The following is a 20,179-nucleotide window of genomic DNA, read 5'->3' as shown; positions in this document are numbered from 1 at the left end:
AAGACTGGGTGCAATGTTTATGCATGCGCTCACGACATTAGAAGAGGCAACATCTACTGACTAGGCTCAAAGCGAACACGACACGTGACATACAGAGGCCGTGGGTGTGTTGAAGCGCCGTTCTTACCCTGCATTTTACTGGAGACAGCCAGTTCTAGGAGCTTCAGAAGGCGCAGATACCGGGCGCACCTTGCATGGCAGAGAACTCCACGTGACCACCCTCAGTAGATGTGTAGAGGAGGTTGGGGATAGTCGGCTGCGGTGTATTCGCGGGTATGAACGAGAGAGGCACTGCGGGTGCGATGCGGCGTATGTCAAGCCGCGAGAGACAAAAAGGTTAGATGCGACGACTAAGTGAAATCACTAAGAAAAATAACGGCACTCTTCTTGCGGCTGTCCTCCGCTTCCGACACTTTTAGGAGGTTAGGCACTGGATAAGCGTACCCACCGTCGGCGCATGGCATGAGAAAAGAACACAAACAAAAAAGCGCCTCCATTCTGAGTGCGCCAGAGGAGGATAGAGAATGAGATGTTTAACGGGGCTGGCAGGAGGGGCGATTGGGGCAGATAGGGGGCGAAAGGCGTCTGGAAAGCTCAGGAAAGGAAGCCTGAGTGCTGTGTTTGGGTCCAACACGACTATTTGATGTGGCAGCATGCTCTCATGGACGATTGCTTAGATTCATGGACGACAGCAAAATCTCTGAGAGAAATCCCAATGATCTTGCTCTTTTCGTTTTGTATGAAGGGTTTATTCTCGTCCTTGTAAGTTTTTGGTCCACACCGACGGTGGGTTATTTTACCTCTCGGCGATGCTTCCGCGGGATCTTTCAACCTTTTCAACAGACTGTATTGATTGGTGTGCGAGCAGTTAAGCCGCTTAATCCACACAACTTACCCAAAAAGATATTTCGTTCAAACTAGAAGAAAACACCTTGTCGCATTTTTTGTTTTATAGAGAGCGACGTAAAGCTTCATTGCACAAAGTGTCTGCTTTAGCCACTCTTCTCGAAGTGTCTCGATTGCCTCAGTCTCGCCAACTCCTTTAACAATTCTTCTTTTTCAAAGCCAGACATGTAGACGCCGGTGATGAGGATGCATTTTGATGGCGGAAGGGCATCTGTGGACAAAGAGCGCCATGTCACAAGATGCTTTCGTCTACACAAGAGGGGGTCAGAGACACATTTTCCAAACATTTTCACCAGAAAAAAGCCGAGCACCAGGGAGGGGAAGCTTCTACCCATTGTATCACCGGTGGGTACCCGGCGGAACTGGGGATCGAATCACGCACCTCCCTCATGCGAGGGAGGCGCATGCTCAAACCACTAGCCCACCGTTCTCTTGTGCAGCTTATACCCAAGGCCGCTTTTTGCTACTGCAAGAGTTTGTTTTAGTACATAAACGGTGAAATGTTCGTTTTTAGCGGCTTGGTCATTGAAAATGTCTCTCTCCATTTCGCACAAACTTTCATCTTACGCGCGACAACACCGGACGTATCAGTGCTCACTTCAAGAAGAACGTTTTCTTCCTTTCCTTGTTTCTTCCCTGTTCGTTGTGTGCTCAGCGTTCTCATCTTCCGCGTAAGACGACCGCTTCTTTTCTTATGTCTGCTCTTCCTTACGCTGCCGGGTTCCGAGGCGGTGGGCGAAGCATCACGTCTCTCGGTCGTTCCGGTGATGCAGGCTCCACTAAATTGCACGCTGCTCTGCTGTGCGCCCCGGACAACGCGATACCATCTCCGAGGCGATGGCGCCTTATCGAACTGCCGAAACACCGCCCAGCTAAGGCTGGGCCGCCGACAGGAGTGAGTTCCTGCTGTTTCGCCTCCCTCCATCTCACGGCATTGAGCTAACAGTGTGCCCACCGCAGTGAGGGTGGTCCACACAACTTCGATCTCTTGCCCCTTGCGTAAAAATTTCATTCGCTAATGTACCGCGTGCAATTCGCCGACCACTACTTGTGCGTGAAAGGAGCGCCAAGAATCAGTCTAATTTTACTAGCAATATGCCGTCCTCAGTGCATTTCGCTCCGCACTGACTGTAGACTGTGTATTTGGGTTCGGGCCAAACTAACGTCAGCGCATTTGAGCCTTCGGGCTCTCCGGCGCTCATCTGGGCTCAAGTAGTCTCAAGTTTCCTTATTCGCTTCAGGCAAGTATGTGTATAGACGGTGGATTTTAATGGCGCAGGATGCTTCTTCAGAAAAGGAGAGGATGTGGCCTGTCTCCTGAACCGAGGCGGTAGTTGTCGCTAAAATTAATCGCGGCTGTATCGACGACTGCCGACGTCTCCTACAGGGGTAAGAGTATTGACGGCAGCGATACGATCGTAGTACTTATTCACAACCACGAAAACATTACAGCGCCGAATTCCGAAGCCTTTGATCGTTCAGATACGATCTTGAACGTTACTTGGCGTCATCACCAGCTGCAATACAAAAAGAAGTATTATACTGCTACACTTTAAGATTACGATAACCGATCACCGATCACCGAGGCAAGGTTATGGTCATCCCCTGCTAAGCATAAGCTGGCCTTCTGTTGTATCAGTTAAACACAGACATTGCTTAATGATTTATTTCCAAGAATATTCGCGTGCTATTTATCGGCGAAGTTCACCGGACGGGAACCTCTTTTGGTGATTATAACATAAATGGGCTACCCCCCCCCCCCCCCCCCCCTTCACGCCCCTCCTTTTCCCGCAAATGGTCAAGATGTGCGCCACTGCTGCGTAGATAATTTTATCCCCCTTCAGAAAAATAGTACACAAGCGCACATCTCGGATAACACGCTGTATCAGTCACACAGAAACCTTATCTAAATAGCAGAGGCGCAGGATACTTTTGCTGGAGGGCCGAATGCTACAAAAGATTACTGCTTCAGTTCTTCAATGCCTAACATCATAAAAAGCGAGCCCGATGTTTTTTTTAGATATATGATCTAAGTATGAGACGGATTCAGCAAACAATAATAAGAGACACAACAATAACGAATGCGGAGGCGTATCGTGACATTTTAATAAGTCACTAACACGTTTTCTCTACTGAAGTCATGAAGCAGAAGAATCAGAATTAAAATTCATTTTTTATGCTGGAGTTTTCTCTGTGTTACTGAGACTGATGGGAAAAGCTTTGTTTTTGATGCCGATGGGCTCTAAAACGTATATATCGAGCGATATGCTGTAATTATTGTCGCCTTTTCTGGCATACTTTCTTACTTCCCTATCGTGATAAAAGAGGGTTGACTAGAAGACGACCCAAGGTGTTCAAATTTATAAAGACCGTTTTGTTCTTGCGACAAAATTATTGGCTGATTTCTTCATTACCACAAGGCTTCTAGCTTGTCGAAAGCACACTGTAAAACTACATCAATGAATTCTTGGTTGAAGACGGCGCACTAATGAAGTTTAGCGCGGCTTTCGAAGCAATATTTGATCACACCTTACCACATCAAAGTCATTTACTAATTTGCCTAATCTATTCAAAACAACGGGCAAACAATGCCGTCAGTTTACAGTTTACTAATGATATCGATAAGGTTCCCTGCGCGAAATAAATTTTGATGCTTCAATTTATTAACACACGGGATGTCTGCGCGCATTAGAACCGTGTTTGAGTGACGAAACGTGAGTGTAAGATGGCAGCTAAATCACGTGATCATAGCCGTGACACCTCAGGTCAACAAATGTCATCTCACCAAAGTGTGACACCCCACCACTTGAACGCGCGCGCAGTCGTCGAGGCGACACGGCGGTCGGATTACACCGCACACTGGCGTTTCGCTACATATCTACCGTCTGAGCTGGTGCCGAGACTGGTTCCACTTGGGGTGGCTATTGGTGACAATGTTGTGGCCCACCCACATAGCGCAGAGGGTTCGGAGTGGTGGCAAATGAATTGCCACAGTTTGGCACACAAAGTTGTTTTTCGGGTTGAAGCCTGGCATGTGTGAGGGATTCGTACAGACGACCTTTGTTCTTCGAAACCGTAATGAAGGGCGACCTTCGGAGGGCTGTGGCGGGAGAACCAGTGGTTGTAGAGAGATGCGGGTGGTACCAGACGAATCTTAGTTTGGTGATGTACACGCTGATATCCAAATTTGTCGAAAGCATAGGTGAAAAAACCTAGCTAACGCTCTTCATTTGATATCGCATTCGCGAATCATTCGTTTTTTGCTGAGGGTAGTGAGAATATTACTGAGGTGATATATGGCGTGCACACTTGAAGGCTCACTGGTTGCATTTTGCTTAGAGAGATACACAGACTAAATGAGCAGGTTGTGTATAATAGTGGCATAACATATTGGAATGGTGCAGTGAGCAGGGGATGGTTGTGAGCACCAATGGAGGCGTGGTTCCGCTGAATACACGTGAAAAAAAAATGCCCCCTTCTTTTTTTCCTCATATATTATATCCCTCGCAATACGCGTTCTTGACAACTAAATATATTCTGGTTCCACCTCGACTTTCAGTTTGTCCCGAAATATTCATAACACTATTTAGGGCTCCTGTTTTTTTGTTGTTGTTGTAAACTTCTAGGCACAGCCTTGAAAATACCCGTTCTATTTTGAAATTCGGTGCTACTTTTTTGTTCGTCAGGCTGTAGCTCGAATTTGCGTGCATTGCACGAAATCCTCAAACTCAGTTAAAGATATGCACTGGGTCTAAAAGATCCAATCAAGCAGCCAGACTCATATAACACGAACACTCGTGGCTCGACTGTCCTTCCAAAATCACTACAGTAAATTGCATTCCTAACTTTGAAGTACGCGGAATGCAATTCAGGTTTGACTTTTTTCCTCTCTAGAACAACTTGCAATCGATCTGTCCCCTTAGCGTGCATTTCTCCCAAGAAGGCCTAAGTCTAAGACAAGTCCTCTTGTCGAAACAATGGCTAGCGGTCTAAGACCCCCCTCCCCCCTCAACCCTTGTTCACTTTGATTTGCGTTAAGAGCCTCATTTTCCTGCCTTCTGTCTAACTTATTTCACCATCCTTCATGTTAGAACTGACCCCATTAAGCTTTAGTCTTCCCTGTACAGTTTGAGACAGGGAAAGATTTCCTATAAACACTTTCCTGCAAGCGCTAAGGATGGTTAGACAAACATGTATTCATGTAGTGCCTCGTTTATTCGCTGCATTTGCTTATTTTTTTAGTGTCCCTCTCCTTTACCCAAGAGGGCTAAGTATTCGCTCAAAGACAGGGTGAATGAAAGAATAAATAGATAATAAGAAAAAGAACAAAGGTGAAAGAAAAGAAATAAGCCAATTTAACCCGAGGGTCGATTGATTCGCTGCGATGAATCTTGATGTGGTGGTATGAGCTTGCGTTTCTGCGAGCCCCTGCAACGAGACGCCCCACCGTGTCGCAGAGAGTGCATGGGAAGAGAGACCGAGAAGACTGTTTGTGGAAGCTGCAGCGACTGACTTAACAGTCTCCTCTGAATGTATTGGAGCTGACGCTGACGCTGCTTTCGTCACTGTGGTGTCGATAGGTGCGCCTAAATCTGGAGAGGCAGAACGAAAAGAAGGGAGTTAAGGGATATGAACGAGATGAGTATTCGGTTTGCTTCCCTACGTTAAGGACAGGCTACGCGAGGGGCTGCAGTAGGAGAGAGAAAAGAAAGACAACGGTCACTCGGGCACACAAAGATCCTCAGGACATAGTAGTGTGAAAACGGAGGAGTGCTTTGAGGGCTTTACGAGCCGACGACGGTAACCTCAGCGTTTCAGAGTAGTTTGCCCAAACTTTGGCCGGCTGTCTTACGCCTGAGGGCTGTTCAAACCGCATTTATGAACTACCTGAGGCAGTTCCAGGAAACATCATGTATGATCTCTTCGCGACTGCAGCTCTCAAAGGTTGGAATCATCGAGTCAGGAGCACAGAGCAAGCGTAACAAAAACTTTACAGAGATTAACTTTTTGTCACAGGAGTGCGTGGTTGAAGGCGAAAACGTTTGGAGAACCTTTATTTGCGAAAAGTTTGGAATACATGTCCAGCATGAACAAATTGGCTTTTTTGTTCTTTGTTCTTGCCATCTCATAAGTACTACGCAGTCAGACGACGTTTACTTGTACCTCAGAATAGCTCTTAATTGTTCAACCATTCTGCAGGCGCGTGTTTTTTATCCGAAATGGCGGCTACAATGAATATTTCTTATTGCCTTGTCTACCCTGTTGCAAGCACGAGAGTATATTCTGTAAATTTCAGTAAGTGCGACCATTTTCTTGTTCATTACTATTGCTTATAACTTTCAGATCTCGCCCCAAAAATACTCAGCAAAAAACACCACAAAACGTCTTCATTTACTTCATGAAACGGTAAAAGCTTTAGGACACGTTTTATGGCGCTTTTTTCCCCTTAACAACCTGCAGGTTGTATGACCTAGAATAGTAACAGTCTTAGAAATTGTCAATATTTGCGAGACTCTGCTCGCGATTTTCGTGAAATCGACGCCACGCAAACTAGTCCGCTGAAGGTGGATCGGCGCCCAAGACGGCATCGTTGCTTCGTTGCCTGAGTGGTTGGCCAGCGCATTCAGACGTTCTCTCTAAACATTTCTTGGGCGCGCTTTCACACGGATGTTTGCAAGCTAACGAGGTAGAAGAGCTCACAAGTGTCACTGCGTGATTTTCTGCTGCCATCAATATAGAGAGAGCATGCGAACATGAGGCTTACACGCCGCGATGAGGCGCTCGCCGGAACATGGCAGCACAGTTCTTATCAAATACGCCGCCTAAAAACCCGATTTCTCTAAAAACCCGATTCGTCTGAAAAGAAGGGCCTTCGTAAATACGAGGCTCTATATGTTTAAAAATATCCCCGAGAAGATATCAGTAACGGAAACATTTCAAGCGCCAAGAGTTCTTGGGGCTGTCTCTCTAATTGCAGGCGTTATTGCGTCATGTATCTATGGTAACATGGTGATTGCTTGTCCATGGAAGGGGGTTATTTAATGATATTCTAATTCCATATCATACTGATTATTTTTGCAGTTCGATTGCCCAATGCATTGCTGTCTCTGGATTCTGTCAGACAGACGGATGGGTGAAAAAAATTGATCAGAATTGTAAAAAAAAAATGTTTGTATCCTTACACCCATTGCATACAAAAGAACTGAGAGCACCTGCAGATGTGGTTAATTGCTTTGAGAAGACAATGCGCGAAAACAGGCGGGCTCATCGGTCTCGATTTCCATCTCTACACATACAGTTACAAATTTATATACTCACTTAACGTAACAAATCGCTAATAAAGTTTGTGAGCACGCAAAAAGAAAAAGGGTGCAGCTTTATCAGTTAAAATCCAAATGACAATGACCGCCAAATTTCGCTAGCTTTTTTTGTGCGAAGCAACATGGCAAAGCAGCATGGCATATTCCCTATCACATGATCTCGCTTACCTGATATCCTGGTTTTGTCATTCACCCGCTGATCAGAATTCCTCATTGACGGTGTGATTGATTTAAAACTCACTCCAAAGCACGCATCCACCGTCTACCGCTTCACATTCCCGCCGGCTGCTTTCAAGCGCCAGACAGCGATTTCTTCGTTGTTGCTCGTTTACGCCTTTGCACCATCGAGAACAGAGGCTGTCTGACAGACGCGAGGTTGTTTCCGTCGGTAAACAAGCTCGTGTTTATCGTGAAATTTTAAAACAAGCGCGATTCCACATAGGCTGACCCCGGGCGCAGTTCTCCGTAGCACCGTTATACTGAATAAATTGAGACCCTTCCTCTGGGTCGTGCAAATCGCCAGTACATTGTCAGGACAAAAAAAAAAACGAAAAGAGGGCAGGAACCCCGGAACAGTGGGGGGGGGGGGGGGTAACGGGGGCCGTCGTTCCCCCAACAATTTTCCAGAGGGGGCAGCGCCCCCCCCCCCCCCCCCCCTCTTCCCGCTCCAAGTCTCTAACTGCTTGCACTTGGATCGGAGTTCTGACAATTGAAGCATTTCAGTTCTAGGACTCCTATAATGAAAATCACAGTGGGGCTGTGCTACTTGGCTTTGTAGCCAGATGCAAAGCATTTTGTATAACCAGTCATGTCCCAACAGAAGTCGACTGTCTGACCCGTGTACATGATCATGATTAGCGGAATTAAAAAAAAAACTATGCACAAACTTTTTAATGAAATTGATCACTCCTCGTGTGTAGAGCTTTCCATTTCAATTCGTTTTATATTGCCGTGAACCTTTTGCACCGTTTGTTCGTTCGCAATCAAAACCGCCGGCCCGCGGCTTTATCATTGTCCAGACTTAGCTCCATTGATCGTGGCCACGTGCAAATGCTTCCACAATTTTCCAGATTTTTGTAGTTTCTTTTGGTTCTTTATCTAAAAGGTTCCTTGCCAGCTTTAAATTGAGATCTAAAAAAAAAACAGCGCACCTTAAGACAAGGACTGAGGAAGGTATAACGACACAGTGCTGACTTCAACTTCAACTAGTTGAAGTCAGCGCTGTGTCGTTATATCTTCCTCAGTCCTTGTCTTAAGCTGCGCTGTTTTTTTTTTTCCAAATGTGAACTACCAACTAGCCCGTTTGACCACCCTTGCAATTAAATTGAGCGCGGCCAAGAACTACAGGCATTCAGTTCTATGTCCGCCGAGCACGTTTGTGGCTATCGCCGCCGCCGAGTCATTCAGTTCTTAGTGGGCGCGAGTCAGCCCCTTAAACAGCTTCTTCTGGAAGCCTTTTCGTTGTCTTCCTGACTGCTGGAGTGTCGTCACCACAATGTGTGACAGTTTGCAGCAACGTTTCAACATTGAAAAATAAATAATAATAATAAAAATATAAAATTCGTTACGTAATGAGCATTAAATAAATAAATAACAAAATAAACTCGAAGTCTTGCCTCCCCCCACCACAAAAAAAGTTCCGGAGTCCCTGAAAGAGGGCTTGCGAGCTACGCGCGTCCTGTCAAATTACTGCACCGTCGTACAGCGTAAAGAATCGTATCTTCTTGTAAGTGCTTGCACTCAGCGAGTTGTTATTCGGCGACTTGGGTGAAAAACTAAAAGCGGGCTACCCGATAGGTTGAAAATGCTGCTTCAGAAAATTGTGCTCTAGCTACGAGCTCTTCGCGTTCAACGAGGGGTGACTGTCGTGAGTGAGGGAAATCAGCTGGCGCGTCATCCAAAATCAAGTTGAGCTGCGGCTGTAGGGTACGCGAAACCAGTGCTCATTTAGCTAGTGCAGTGCACTCATGCAGCGTATCGACGCGTGAAGTATATGTCCATGGGCTGGCAACACAGCCGGCTGTTTTTGCTTTTCAACTGCCCCTTTAGTTCGCCCATGTTTACTTTTTGAGCGAACGAAGCCTTCAGAGAAGCCATTGTAACCAGAAAAACAGCAAAGCGCAAGGCAAATAAAATACTGGGAACCAGCAGTTTTCAGTCGACGGGCAGGACATGCATAATATAAAAAGCAATGAAAATCTCTGAATTAGTGTTCGTTCGTTCGTTCGTTCGTTCGTTCTATGTGGTGCGAGCGCTGTTTAGAAAACAGACTACTTGCAGCAATAAGCTTCCTCTTTAAAGGGCCGCATTTTGCCACGCCGACGAGTGTAAACTCATTTTTTTTATTACGTTGCAGGTTAGCATCATAATGAACAAAACAAGCGTGCAAAAATACGCTCGTGAGTTTTCGCGAATTAAACAGAGAGCAAAAGAAAAGTTGCGCATATCTTTGCTGCAGCATTTCAAGCCCGGCCGTAGTCTTCGCCATCAAGGCGCCTCGTTTGTTTGACGAAAGAGAGAGAAGAAAGGAGGTGTAAACAAGCATGACGCTCGGAAGGCGTTTAAGTCAAGGAACAACGACCATGGTTTTGCAACTTCTGAGCCACAAGTGGTAATTAACAAGGGCAGGCACAAGAAAAAGAAAAATTTTCGCGATGTGTCACGAGCTCTCGTGGCAGGAAAGTAAAATTTTTATTATTGCTGCTTAGCGATATAATTGTCCTTTCACATATTCGGTTGTGGCACCAGGTCAGAACAGTGATGTTTCAGGACGTAACCGAAAATTCTCTCAGTTGGGCTCAAAAATCCCTATTTCAGTCCCTCTTTTCCCGCAGTATCTCAAAAATTCGGGCAATTTGGGGAAAAAACAGAATAGTTCGGTTTTTATAATTCCGTGAAATTTAGTAAAAATTTGCTCTTCTAAATATATGAAAAGAGGAAAATTCCCCTAATGTAGCATCATTGGCTCAGAAAGATTCCCCCATACGACAAGAAACCATTTACATGCAGTGTTTCTCGGTACATCACCTGGATATTGTTAATCTTATCAGTGAGTATATAGATAGTGTCGAGCGCCAGCCCCGCCAGTCGGTCGTATTGTCCCCGACAGGGGCACTACATTCTGCGCAAATTTCTACCATCATTGACTTTGCCAGGCTCGCGATTTCACTGACTCTGCGCTCCTTGGCAGAAACAAGCGCAGGCATCGAGGACAGCCGACGAAGTGAACAAGACACAAGGCTCTATTTTTCTTTTCTCAAAGTGACATTGTAGCGCATTGCAGCCACTCAAGGGCCAAATTCACGACAGTCCTCACTCGCGAGAGTGATTCGTGAATGGCCGGCACGGTGTCGTCCTCGTATGTCGTGATAGGCCGGCGCAAAGGATGTCGGTCAGTAAGGATGCGTTGCTGCGTTCCTGCGTTACTGTGGGCCTGCAGCGCCGCGAACTAAAACCCGGCTGCTTGGACGCTCGCTCCACAGCTTCCGCGGCGTCGCACGCTCCTTTCAAAACAGCGGCGCAAGTGCCTTCGCAGCTTTCTTGAAAGCGGCTCCATTAAACTTCCGGTTATGACGTTGACGCGTGTTATTGTTTGTCCTCAGCCTTTCGTTTCCATCGTGTTTGCTGGGATTTGAATGGCACCCCGACGTTTTTGTCTAACTGTTGTTTAGTTGTAGCGCGTGGAGTGTTTACCTTCTTTCGAGTGCCACGCAGTTTAAGCTGTGGCTAATGGTGCGAGGAGTATTTCTTTCCTTTATTTTCACTTTTCTTTCCCCCTGTTTCTCTGCGCGGGCGCTATCATCTCCTCTTTCCAGCACGCATCCAGGCGTTGTTCTTTTCCGGAGCGGCTGACAGGCCGCGGATCCCGCTTCCTTAATTCGTGCGCACTGTTACACTTGCGAGAGAGTAGTAATTTAATCCATCGTGCTTCCATTCCTGAGTTAATTAATGCGTTTATTGCTGAATGCTGCCTTTACTACGCAGGAAACTCCTGAGCTATTTAACTGCTCGTCGAAAGGACCAGTGTAATCTGTACGCACGATTCAACGAGATGCGACACCACACAGTGTACGCTGCTCGGTTCTTTTGTCTTGAGTTGAAGGACAAAAACAGTGGCGCTTTTTTTGTTTTACACACGTTCAGCAAACGGTAGTTAAAGGACGCCTTGCATAGCATCACTGGGCACACACAGAGGGCTCGAGTGACTTCCTCGTCAGCAAGAAGAGCAGAATTTTTACTATCTTTTTGTGCCGGCAAAGCAGCAGCGATTTTTGCTATTGTGAAAACTTATTGTTAGATGAAATAGTGTCTCGGCACCACTATTGTCCCAACTGTGTTAAACTCCTGCACTCTGAACAGAAAGAAGTAAAAAGAGAGGACAGTTTACTCCCTTTTCACTCCCATAGAGGCGTATTCATGTTCAGAGTGCGGCGGATAACTGCTTGGGGTGCGTCCCTTTAGTCGCCTTTATTTACTGCACGCCGTAGCAGCGGGTGAATTGGAAGCTCGACGGTCCCCGTGTAGGGTAGTATACGACCACAAGACAATATAATGATGGCGTTATGAAAATAACAATGTTCATAATATTGGATATCTCCGCAGCTGGTCCATGCGTTGTAATGTTTCGTTGCAAGAGTGAGGCTACGCCCATTTCTATAACTATTTTGAACTATGAAAAATTTTCGCACATAGAACAGAGGCGACATGAAGGGCGACACACAGGGACGCAAACTTCAAATTGATTTCGTTGCGATTTCGAGAATTATATACGCTTTCACAATCAGAATGATGAGTCAGTCCGATCAGCCATTCTGATCAATCTTACTCGCATGCCGCTCATTTATATCTTTCACATTAAGACGGAACGGAAATTTTGCATACTAATTATCGATACAACTCAGTCCTTGCTTTGCGTGACTAATAATCATCATTTGTAACTCTCCAAAAGTAAGCTTTGCAGTGTTTATGATGGGCTAAAAAAAGAGCGGGAAGAAGGGGGTCTCAGGTATTTTTACTTTTTCCCGCTGAGCTATGTAGAGCACAATTCTCAATATTGTAATTGCCAAGGAAAATGTGTAAACGCACAAATTTTCTTTAATAGACGCGCTGCTTGTGGTTTTCACTGAAGAAAGCAGGCCGAAAAAACAGGGGGGGTAGGTTCAATCTTTTATCGCGCTGTCGTTCCACTGAAACAACAACTCGTTTTGCAAGAGGCAACATGCTAACAGCATCCGCCACAGAAGCGTTCACTGGTGAGAGTGAAAACCATGACTGTTTAGCGAAACAGTAGCGTCGTCATCTAACCTTTACAAAGCTGTTTTCGGACGGCCAACTCTTCTGGTCAGTTATGAGGGCTTTTCCTCCGTTCACTTTGACTAGGCGCGGCGACCGGCGTGGAAACCACCAGCGTTGGTTGCCATAGGCAACCAGGAACGTGTAGGAACCAGGCACAGGTGAAGCACGACACGAGATATGAAGATTGTCGCTTATAAAGTGCCCACTATATACGACTGCCTTGCAGTGTCGCTGAAGACACAGACGCGGGCCGAGAGGAGCTAATTATCGAGCAGCAGCGAACGAATGTTGTGACGTATGCACTACAGTGGACGTGCGCTCACAGCGGGGACACGATCACGGAAAACGAGCAGCGTGGTTATGTTCCGTAAGCGTGCTAAAAGATCCTGGTAGCAATCATCAAACTGTTTTGAACGCAGCGCCCCATCTAGGCCCCACGTGCTTCGCTCTCCACATACAGCAAAGCGCTACCCGCGCCTTGCACTTTCTCAATAAAACTACAGCACAGATCAACCGGATGATTACAAGGGTGTCCAACATAAATCAGGGATTCAAGGAGACTGACACCATCCGGTTGTTTAAGGCGCTAGTCATCACCCATATCGCATACTACACTCCATAAAAACTCATACAGCCTGGAGAACTAGGGCAGATTGACATTTTGATTCTTAAAGTCTACAACCAAGCACACGGCCTAATGCCATCCACATCTACAAGAAGCTGCTCGCCAATACGGTTAGGGAACTAATACAAGCCCACCTTGCAAGTCAAATAGCGTGCCTTACCCTCAGCACCACTGGACACTGTGTAATGCAATGCCTCGGCTATCGCTAATCCACAGCCCCCCCCCCCCCCCAGCACGCTCACCAGTCAACAAGGACCACCTACAAATTACGCCCATTTCCAGACATACGCACCACATCTACCACACTGTACGAAGGAAAACGCGAGCCAAGGCACAGGGTCGCAGCCACAGCAAATTACCAGAAGTCAGCTACCCGGACGCAGCCCACTAGCCCGACCACAATGACGCCCACCGGACGGGCAAACTTCTTAAGTAGATGTTCTACATCATGATCATCATCATCAGTGCTTTGGTACGGGACTGCTCAGCATGCAACTGGAGCCTGCTCCATTCAGGAAGAAAGCAAACGCCGTGACACTCTTGAGCCTTTGAGGTCGATGTGAGAGATATAAAGCTGCTTGCTGAAGGGCGCAGATTGTAGCCGGCATGTTTCAAACCACCGACATGCTATTCTCTGCCGAGAGCAGTGGACGTTGCGAGGCATTTGACTCTTTAGCGTGCGGCGAGAGAGCCAGTAGCTGCACGAAGGCGTTTCGGAGAGGCGGAGTAGAGCGGCCTCGTTCAGCAATGAAACGCGCGCCCTTTGACCAATACGTGCCTGGGGTGCGGAAGAGAGTGCCGTCCATTGCAAGTTGGCTGTCGCAATCGCAGCCTAGTAGCAAACGCTTCTCAGTGCCCACCTTGGGATGGGTTTCCTTTTTACTTATTCATGAACTGAAATGAAGGGTTGAGGGAGGCGGTATCCCATATCCCTCAGTGCGCCTCGGGCTAAAGTTTGCATGAAGATTGCATGAAGGGTCAGTCGGACACTGTGCGCGCCACATGCCCTCGTGATTTACGAGCGCTGATGCATTGCGCTCTTTATGCATTGTGCGCTTAATGCATTATTCTAAGCGCATTTATTGCGGTGGCGCGCCTAGATATATTAGCTTTGCTCTTCAATGCCATTTGCAGGTGACTGCGTTCGTCACAGTTCGATCAAAATGTGTACGGTTGTTTGGTGTGGCTGTGCACATGACTTGTGTGGCATGCGAAATAGCGCACGGGAAAACACCGCGACATGTGCTCCAAGAGACATGTGAATGTACTGCAGGAGATGAAAGCCGGCTGTAGAAACTCTATCCTTGCAAGTTGTTGAACATGTTGAAGATGAGCTGAGGTAAAGCACGGAATTTATCGATGGAGTAAATAACCGGCATCGACAAAAAAGTGACGTCCGTTTACCAGTCCGCTGAGCACGCAAGAAAGAATGGGAATAAAAGCCTGCCGGTATCGGCAGAAACCCGCCTGTGCTGTGCTAGATACGGAGCAAAGCAGACGTAACCAAGGTTTATGTTTTTTTTTTGTCAATGGTTGCCGGCGCGTGTTTCCTACCCTAGAAAAGGAGTGGGTGCGGACAGTGGATACAAACATACGGCAAGTGAAAGAAAGACCGCGTGAAAAAAAAAAGGCAGCAAGAATTCGAAAGGAAAAAGTGACCCAAAGTGCGAGACAGCAAGATAAAATGAGGTCACGGACACTTTGATCATCTTATGCAACATGAAACCGAAATGTACCCTGCACTGTTAAACGAAGCGGTGAGTGACAATTTACGGTTGAAAGTTCAAGTACTCGTATAAAAAAAAGTCTATGTTCGCGTAACCAGCCATTTAACTGATATGGAATCTCATTCAAAGATGCCTCGGTGTGCAAAGCGTTCAAACACATTTGTTATGCTCGAAAACTATGCCATTTTCTTTCGTTAGTAAGAATGCATAAAGACGCCCTTAGCAGCATCAAGGAGCATTCATTTAACCATTCTAAACTCTTAACGATAAAATAAGTGTATCAGTCTTAACCTATCAAGATTTGGTGCTCCGAGCTTTCCGTGAGCTGTTTGCAACATGACTCTCGGTGATATGCTCAAGCTACAAGAGTGAAAGCTATATTTAACCTTCTTTTTTAAAAAAAGACTTTCTAACAACGATCTAGTGGTTTGAATCGATTTATACCATATAGCGGAACGAGCATATTATTATATTGATCGAATAAACTCTCGGCAGGCAAAATTTTTATGCACGTGTACTGCGTTAAAGTTTGTATTAGGTATTTCTGTTGCCTTATTACTCTTTTAAATGCACAATTTGTGTTCGTTCTAGTGTAATATATTAGTTTCAGTGGCTACAATAACTTATTGTTCTTAGTTATTTAAAACAGTCATGAATCGATCGCAGGAAGAGACTTCACGCCTGTCCGATGAATGATACAGCTAAAAATTTGCTGGTATTAGGCTCATCACGTAAAAAGCAAAAAACAGATGAGCGACAACATTACGGATGGGCAAACATATGGAAGGGTACTGCAGCAATAACAACGGGGAGTGCCAGAGGAATTGATATCAATGTCAGGAAAATTAAACAGTTTCATTCTGATTCTATTTCATTTTGATCTTTCTTGTCCATCGGGCACAGATTCAAGCGACACTGCTCTGAAGTAAGACATGATGTTGGGCTAGTCGGTTCATAGATTCTGCGCACAATGTGTGTCTTATCATACTGCATTCTATGCGCAGTTTTATAATTGCCACTAATCCCCCCCCCCCCCCCTTCCTCCTCTCGCTGCCCTGTCGCCACGATAGACAATTCGACGATGCGGCGGATGCCAATAATGAAATGGAAACAGAAATTGCTCCGCTGTACCACGCCCGACGCCCGCCGTTTCTGCCTAAAAGAAATAAACAAAGGAAGGCAGCTGAACTTTAGCAAAATCCAAGTCAGTAAGCCGCCCGGGAAGAAAAACAAAGTGAGATTTTCTCTGCTACGAAAAGGGCGCGAACGGTTTGCTGTCCACAATCGTGCGATATAATTTGTTAGAGCGCATCTCCTTTAATCTCCGAAGCTCTGCACTGTTGAGTGCTTTGTGCGCGCTTAAAGAGCTAAACACCAGATAAGCTACGTAGAAGAAAAGACTCTTGTTTGTTGCTAATACGAATCTCTCTGTTGTACAAACATCAACTCAGTGTAGAAGCAGCTAAAGGACGTATACTCTGCCCTGAACTTAGTTCCAGGAGTTAACCGGCATACAACAAAGTTTTTTTTTTTTTTTGCTCTGGTACCAGCTGAGAACAGCCCGTTTCTTCTCAAATTGGGCTTTTTTGCAGCGCTTGTTTAAATTTTTTACGTAATGGACGAATAAAAAAATGGATGAATAAAATAGAAATTTAGCTCTTAAAGGCTTGTTATCTGAGGTGAGCATGGATGGGCGCGACAGTCGTTACACTCGAGGCATTTGTACTTCTTCCTTCGGGCTCTTTTCGCGCTTGTAGTTTCTGAAGTGAATGCCACTGCTGCCCAGGTTACATAGGTAATAAAAAAGCCCATTTTTCGCCTTTCTGCATTAAAAAGCAGCATACTCAGAAATTTTTTTATGTTTCTCCCTGATACCTAATTTTCTCACACGTAGTTTCAGTTCTGAACTATAATCCTTTTTTTTTATTTTGTGTCGTACACGTTGCGAGACGTTTTTTCTTTCTTTTAGTTTTTGTTAGGTTACGTTCACAACTTTTCTAGCATATCGTTCTCTATTATTCGACATAAGCCACCACACACAGCCGTTAGCCGAGTTTATAGCAGCGATAATGGTACATCACTCTGCTTGAGAGAAAAGGAAATAATACTGGAGCTGCGTATTGTTCGCTAGCCTTCCTCGCACCACCCCAGCTCATTTCAGTATCGTCAGCACACAACGACGACCTCCCTGGCATACTAACGTTTCCTTTCTTTTCTGTCTTTTTCGCTGATGTTGAATGACGCATCGCTGCAGTGGCCGGAAATCAGAGCGAAACAAAAGACCAACCTTATAAACCACCTTCTATTTCTTTTCGAGCAGCTGCTCATTTCGCTCTCTACAACGTGGAAGTTTGTCATGGTATTATTCGGACGCCTCCAAAAACAGCGATTGTCGAAGTAGCCTGCATTATCGTCTCTCTCTCTCATTTTCTCGCGGCTAGGACAAAGAACCGCGACCGATTCTCGGACGGGTCCCGAACGGGATTCGCGCGCCCCGCTGGAGCGCTTTTGCGAAGGCAGTCGTTCCAGCGAGGCACATTGAATGCTGCGGCAGGCAGCTGCATATCGCAAGTTGCGACAGTATGCGCGGGTACGCCCCCGCTCGGCACTCACAGCTTCTCGACGCGGTCAGTCAGCTGGGCGGGCACCTCGCGCACGCTGTCACCGAAGCAGCGGCACTCGGTCCCCTGGGCCCAGCAGCGGCAGCCTTCGGCGGCCGCCGTCTCGGTGAAGGGCACCGGCAGCTGCGTCCCGGCCGCGCTCAACGGGCCACCCACCGCTGACGCAAGCACCACCAGCACCAAGAGCGCAAGCAGCCTGGTCGCTCGCCGCCCCTCCATCGCGAGCTGGGCCGTCGCTCTGAGCCTCGGAGCGGAACCGCAGCCCTATAGAAGCGCCGATCGCAGCGCCGCGCTCGCCCACCGCGCTCGCAACAAGTGGCCTGCTCCGGGCCCGCACCTCTTCTTCCGCGTGCTAACCCGGGTCGGTGGAGGCGCGAACCCTCCTCTCCCGCCCGGGAAAACTTCTCAAGCGCAGCGGCGCACTCCAACTGATTCGCTCCTAGCTTTGTGATGCGGGCAGCAGGGAGCAATTCGTACTGAAAGCAGCGTCAAAGACGGATACAAAGAACGAGACAAGACAAATACTGCACTGTCGTGTTTGTATTGCCTCGTTGTTGGTCTCTGTCTTTGGCGCTGTTGCAGCATGAGTTGTAACCAACTCGGGCAGCTTTTTGTCCAACAGGGAGTGCAAGCTCTGACGACAGTTGCAAATGCTGCGCTGAAACGAGCGCGCAAATATTGCTGAAAGCTCTCTGACTTGTTGGTCATCGGTTTCCATTTGGAAAAAAAGCCAGTTTGCGAGTTTTGTACCTCCATCATTTCATTCATACGGAGTGACACGCATATTTGTGCCGATGATGTGCGGCACTCCTTAAGCATTCGTACTTCCGGGAAAAATACCTGTCTGAAAAGGACTTGTATCAGACAAGCACGACTGAAACGAGATATAGAAAACGCTGCTGGACAGTTTTACTTCTGAGCTGGGAGCGGCTCAGTTTTTTTCCCCCTCAAAACCTACTATTGTTTAACAACCGCGGATGACTTTGTAGGCCTTAGTTGTCGGCGGGACGCTTCGGACAGTCCGATTCCAGGTCGCACTTTTGAATGACCTCATTTTGGCGCTCTTTCCGCAGCCTTTACAGAGGCAGCCTGCTGCTTTAAAGGTACACTCTTGCTGGAACGGCAAGAAATTGCCTTCGCCGAGTTCGTACTTTTAAATTTAAGCTAGTTAGCGAATGTTCTGTGTGATCTTTAATAAGATAAATTGGTGGATTTTAAAGCTGGACAGAAAGCTATATTGTAACATGCCAGAGGTCGACGGTTACTTCTGTGCATCGGCACCTAATTATCGAGTTTACAACGAGCTATACAATTTGCGGCACGGAAACGGAAAAAATGACATTGAAACACAAAGCGCGAACTTACAAAAAAAAAATGCGAATTCACAAAGTTTTTTTTTTTTCATTTTGATAGAGAGACACGCGCCTCGCGGTTCAAACCGAAGCTGCGAAGACAAGACAAAACAAAAACAAAGCGAAGCCTCACAGCTTTGGTTCTAACCGAGAGCTATGAAGACAAAACAAAGACAAAACAAAAACAAAAACAAAGACACGAAGCTTCACAGCTTTGGTTCTCACCCCGAGGCATTGTGTCCTTCTCGGTATAAAAATGAAAAACCTTCGTGACTTCATAAACAGTTGAATTTTCGTGCTCTGTGTCTCAATGTAATCTGTTCCGCGCTCGTGCCTTAAAGTGTATAACGCGTTCTAAGCACCATGCATACGGTTAACTTTGCTGCAGCGCATACCTTGATAGGACATGAAGAAATAGGGACAGAGGAATTCCTGAGTTCAAATTATCAAACTGGCGAAGGGCTATGTCTTCAGAGCGTGAAAAAGGTTGAGATGTAGCAGAATTGTGAACATCAAAGCATTATTTCAGCAGCGACGATTCGTGGTGTCATCTACGTAGCCTTCCATGCGGGTGATCTATGGCCGTCCGTGCACTAATATCATCATCATTATTATTCGGCCAGTTTTGGCCTCAAAGGCAAGAACAGGCGAGGCCCATCGGTTAGATTTTTTCGGGGGATATGAGTATGTCGCTTTTCATGATTTGGCAGGGGCAGTCAAATCCACTTCACTCCATTCTTATACACCTGCGATTTGTCTCTCAACATCTGGATCTGCCATAATAATTTGACTCATATAGATATGCTACTTAACTAATTCTAGTGATCTGTTGCCTATTGTAAACTCTTGGTCAAAATGTTCAGTAGCGCTTTTATTTTACTCGTTTTAATATTGAGGCGTACCATTGCGCTTTGTGTGTCGGTCCTCAATCACAAGCTTTAACTGATTCCCCAAAATGCCCACCAGAATAATATTGTCAGCAAATCGGAGGCTGCAGAGGCATTCCGCAATAATCCATATAACTAGCTCTTCCCATTTGAAGGGGACACTGAGGACAACCCTATCAATTTTTTGTTAGCAAAATCCGATAGTTCGGCGTTTTGTGGCTTTGTTGTCGCTTGTCAGGCGGCTAAAGATGCATTTATTGTTAAGAGGTTTGGATTAGAAGTTGAGAAACTGTTTCCCGCTGCTTTGATTCAAACTCAGGACTCTCTGATGACGAAATACCCGAAAAGTGACGTAAAATGACGGAAACGTTGACTCCGTGATTGCTGCCGCGAGCAGTGCAGCCTAGCAGCAGCCGAGGTTAAAACTACCGCTGTCCGGACGCTAA

At 46.4% G+C, this 20,179-nt stretch overlaps 1 protein-coding gene across 1 annotated transcript in view; it reads right to left on the bottom strand.

Moving 5' to 3' along the window:
- The window catches only part of Lgr1 (Leucine-rich repeat-containing G protein-coupled receptor 1), a 186,170-nt gene extending 168,442 nt beyond the window's left edge, over nucleotides 1-17,728 (bottom strand). The window contains exon 1 of the mRNA XM_077646568.1: nucleotides 17,487-17,728. Within this exon, the coding sequence (XP_077502694.1) occupies nucleotides 17,487-17,713 (227 nt within the window). The 5' untranslated portion in view covers nucleotides 17,714-17,728. The remainder of the gene's footprint in view (nucleotides 1-17,486) is intronic.
- Nucleotides 17,729-20,179: the final 2,451 nt, after the last annotated feature.

Source organism: Amblyomma americanum, chromosome 1 (assembly GCF_052857255.1).
Source record: "Amblyomma americanum isolate KBUSLIRL-KWMA chromosome 1, ASM5285725v1, whole genome shotgun sequence".
In the NCBI taxonomy this organism is placed as follows: Eukaryota; Metazoa; Arthropoda; class Arachnida; order Ixodida; family Ixodidae; genus Amblyomma; species Amblyomma americanum.
This window is presented reverse-complemented; position numbering and strand designations above follow the sequence as displayed.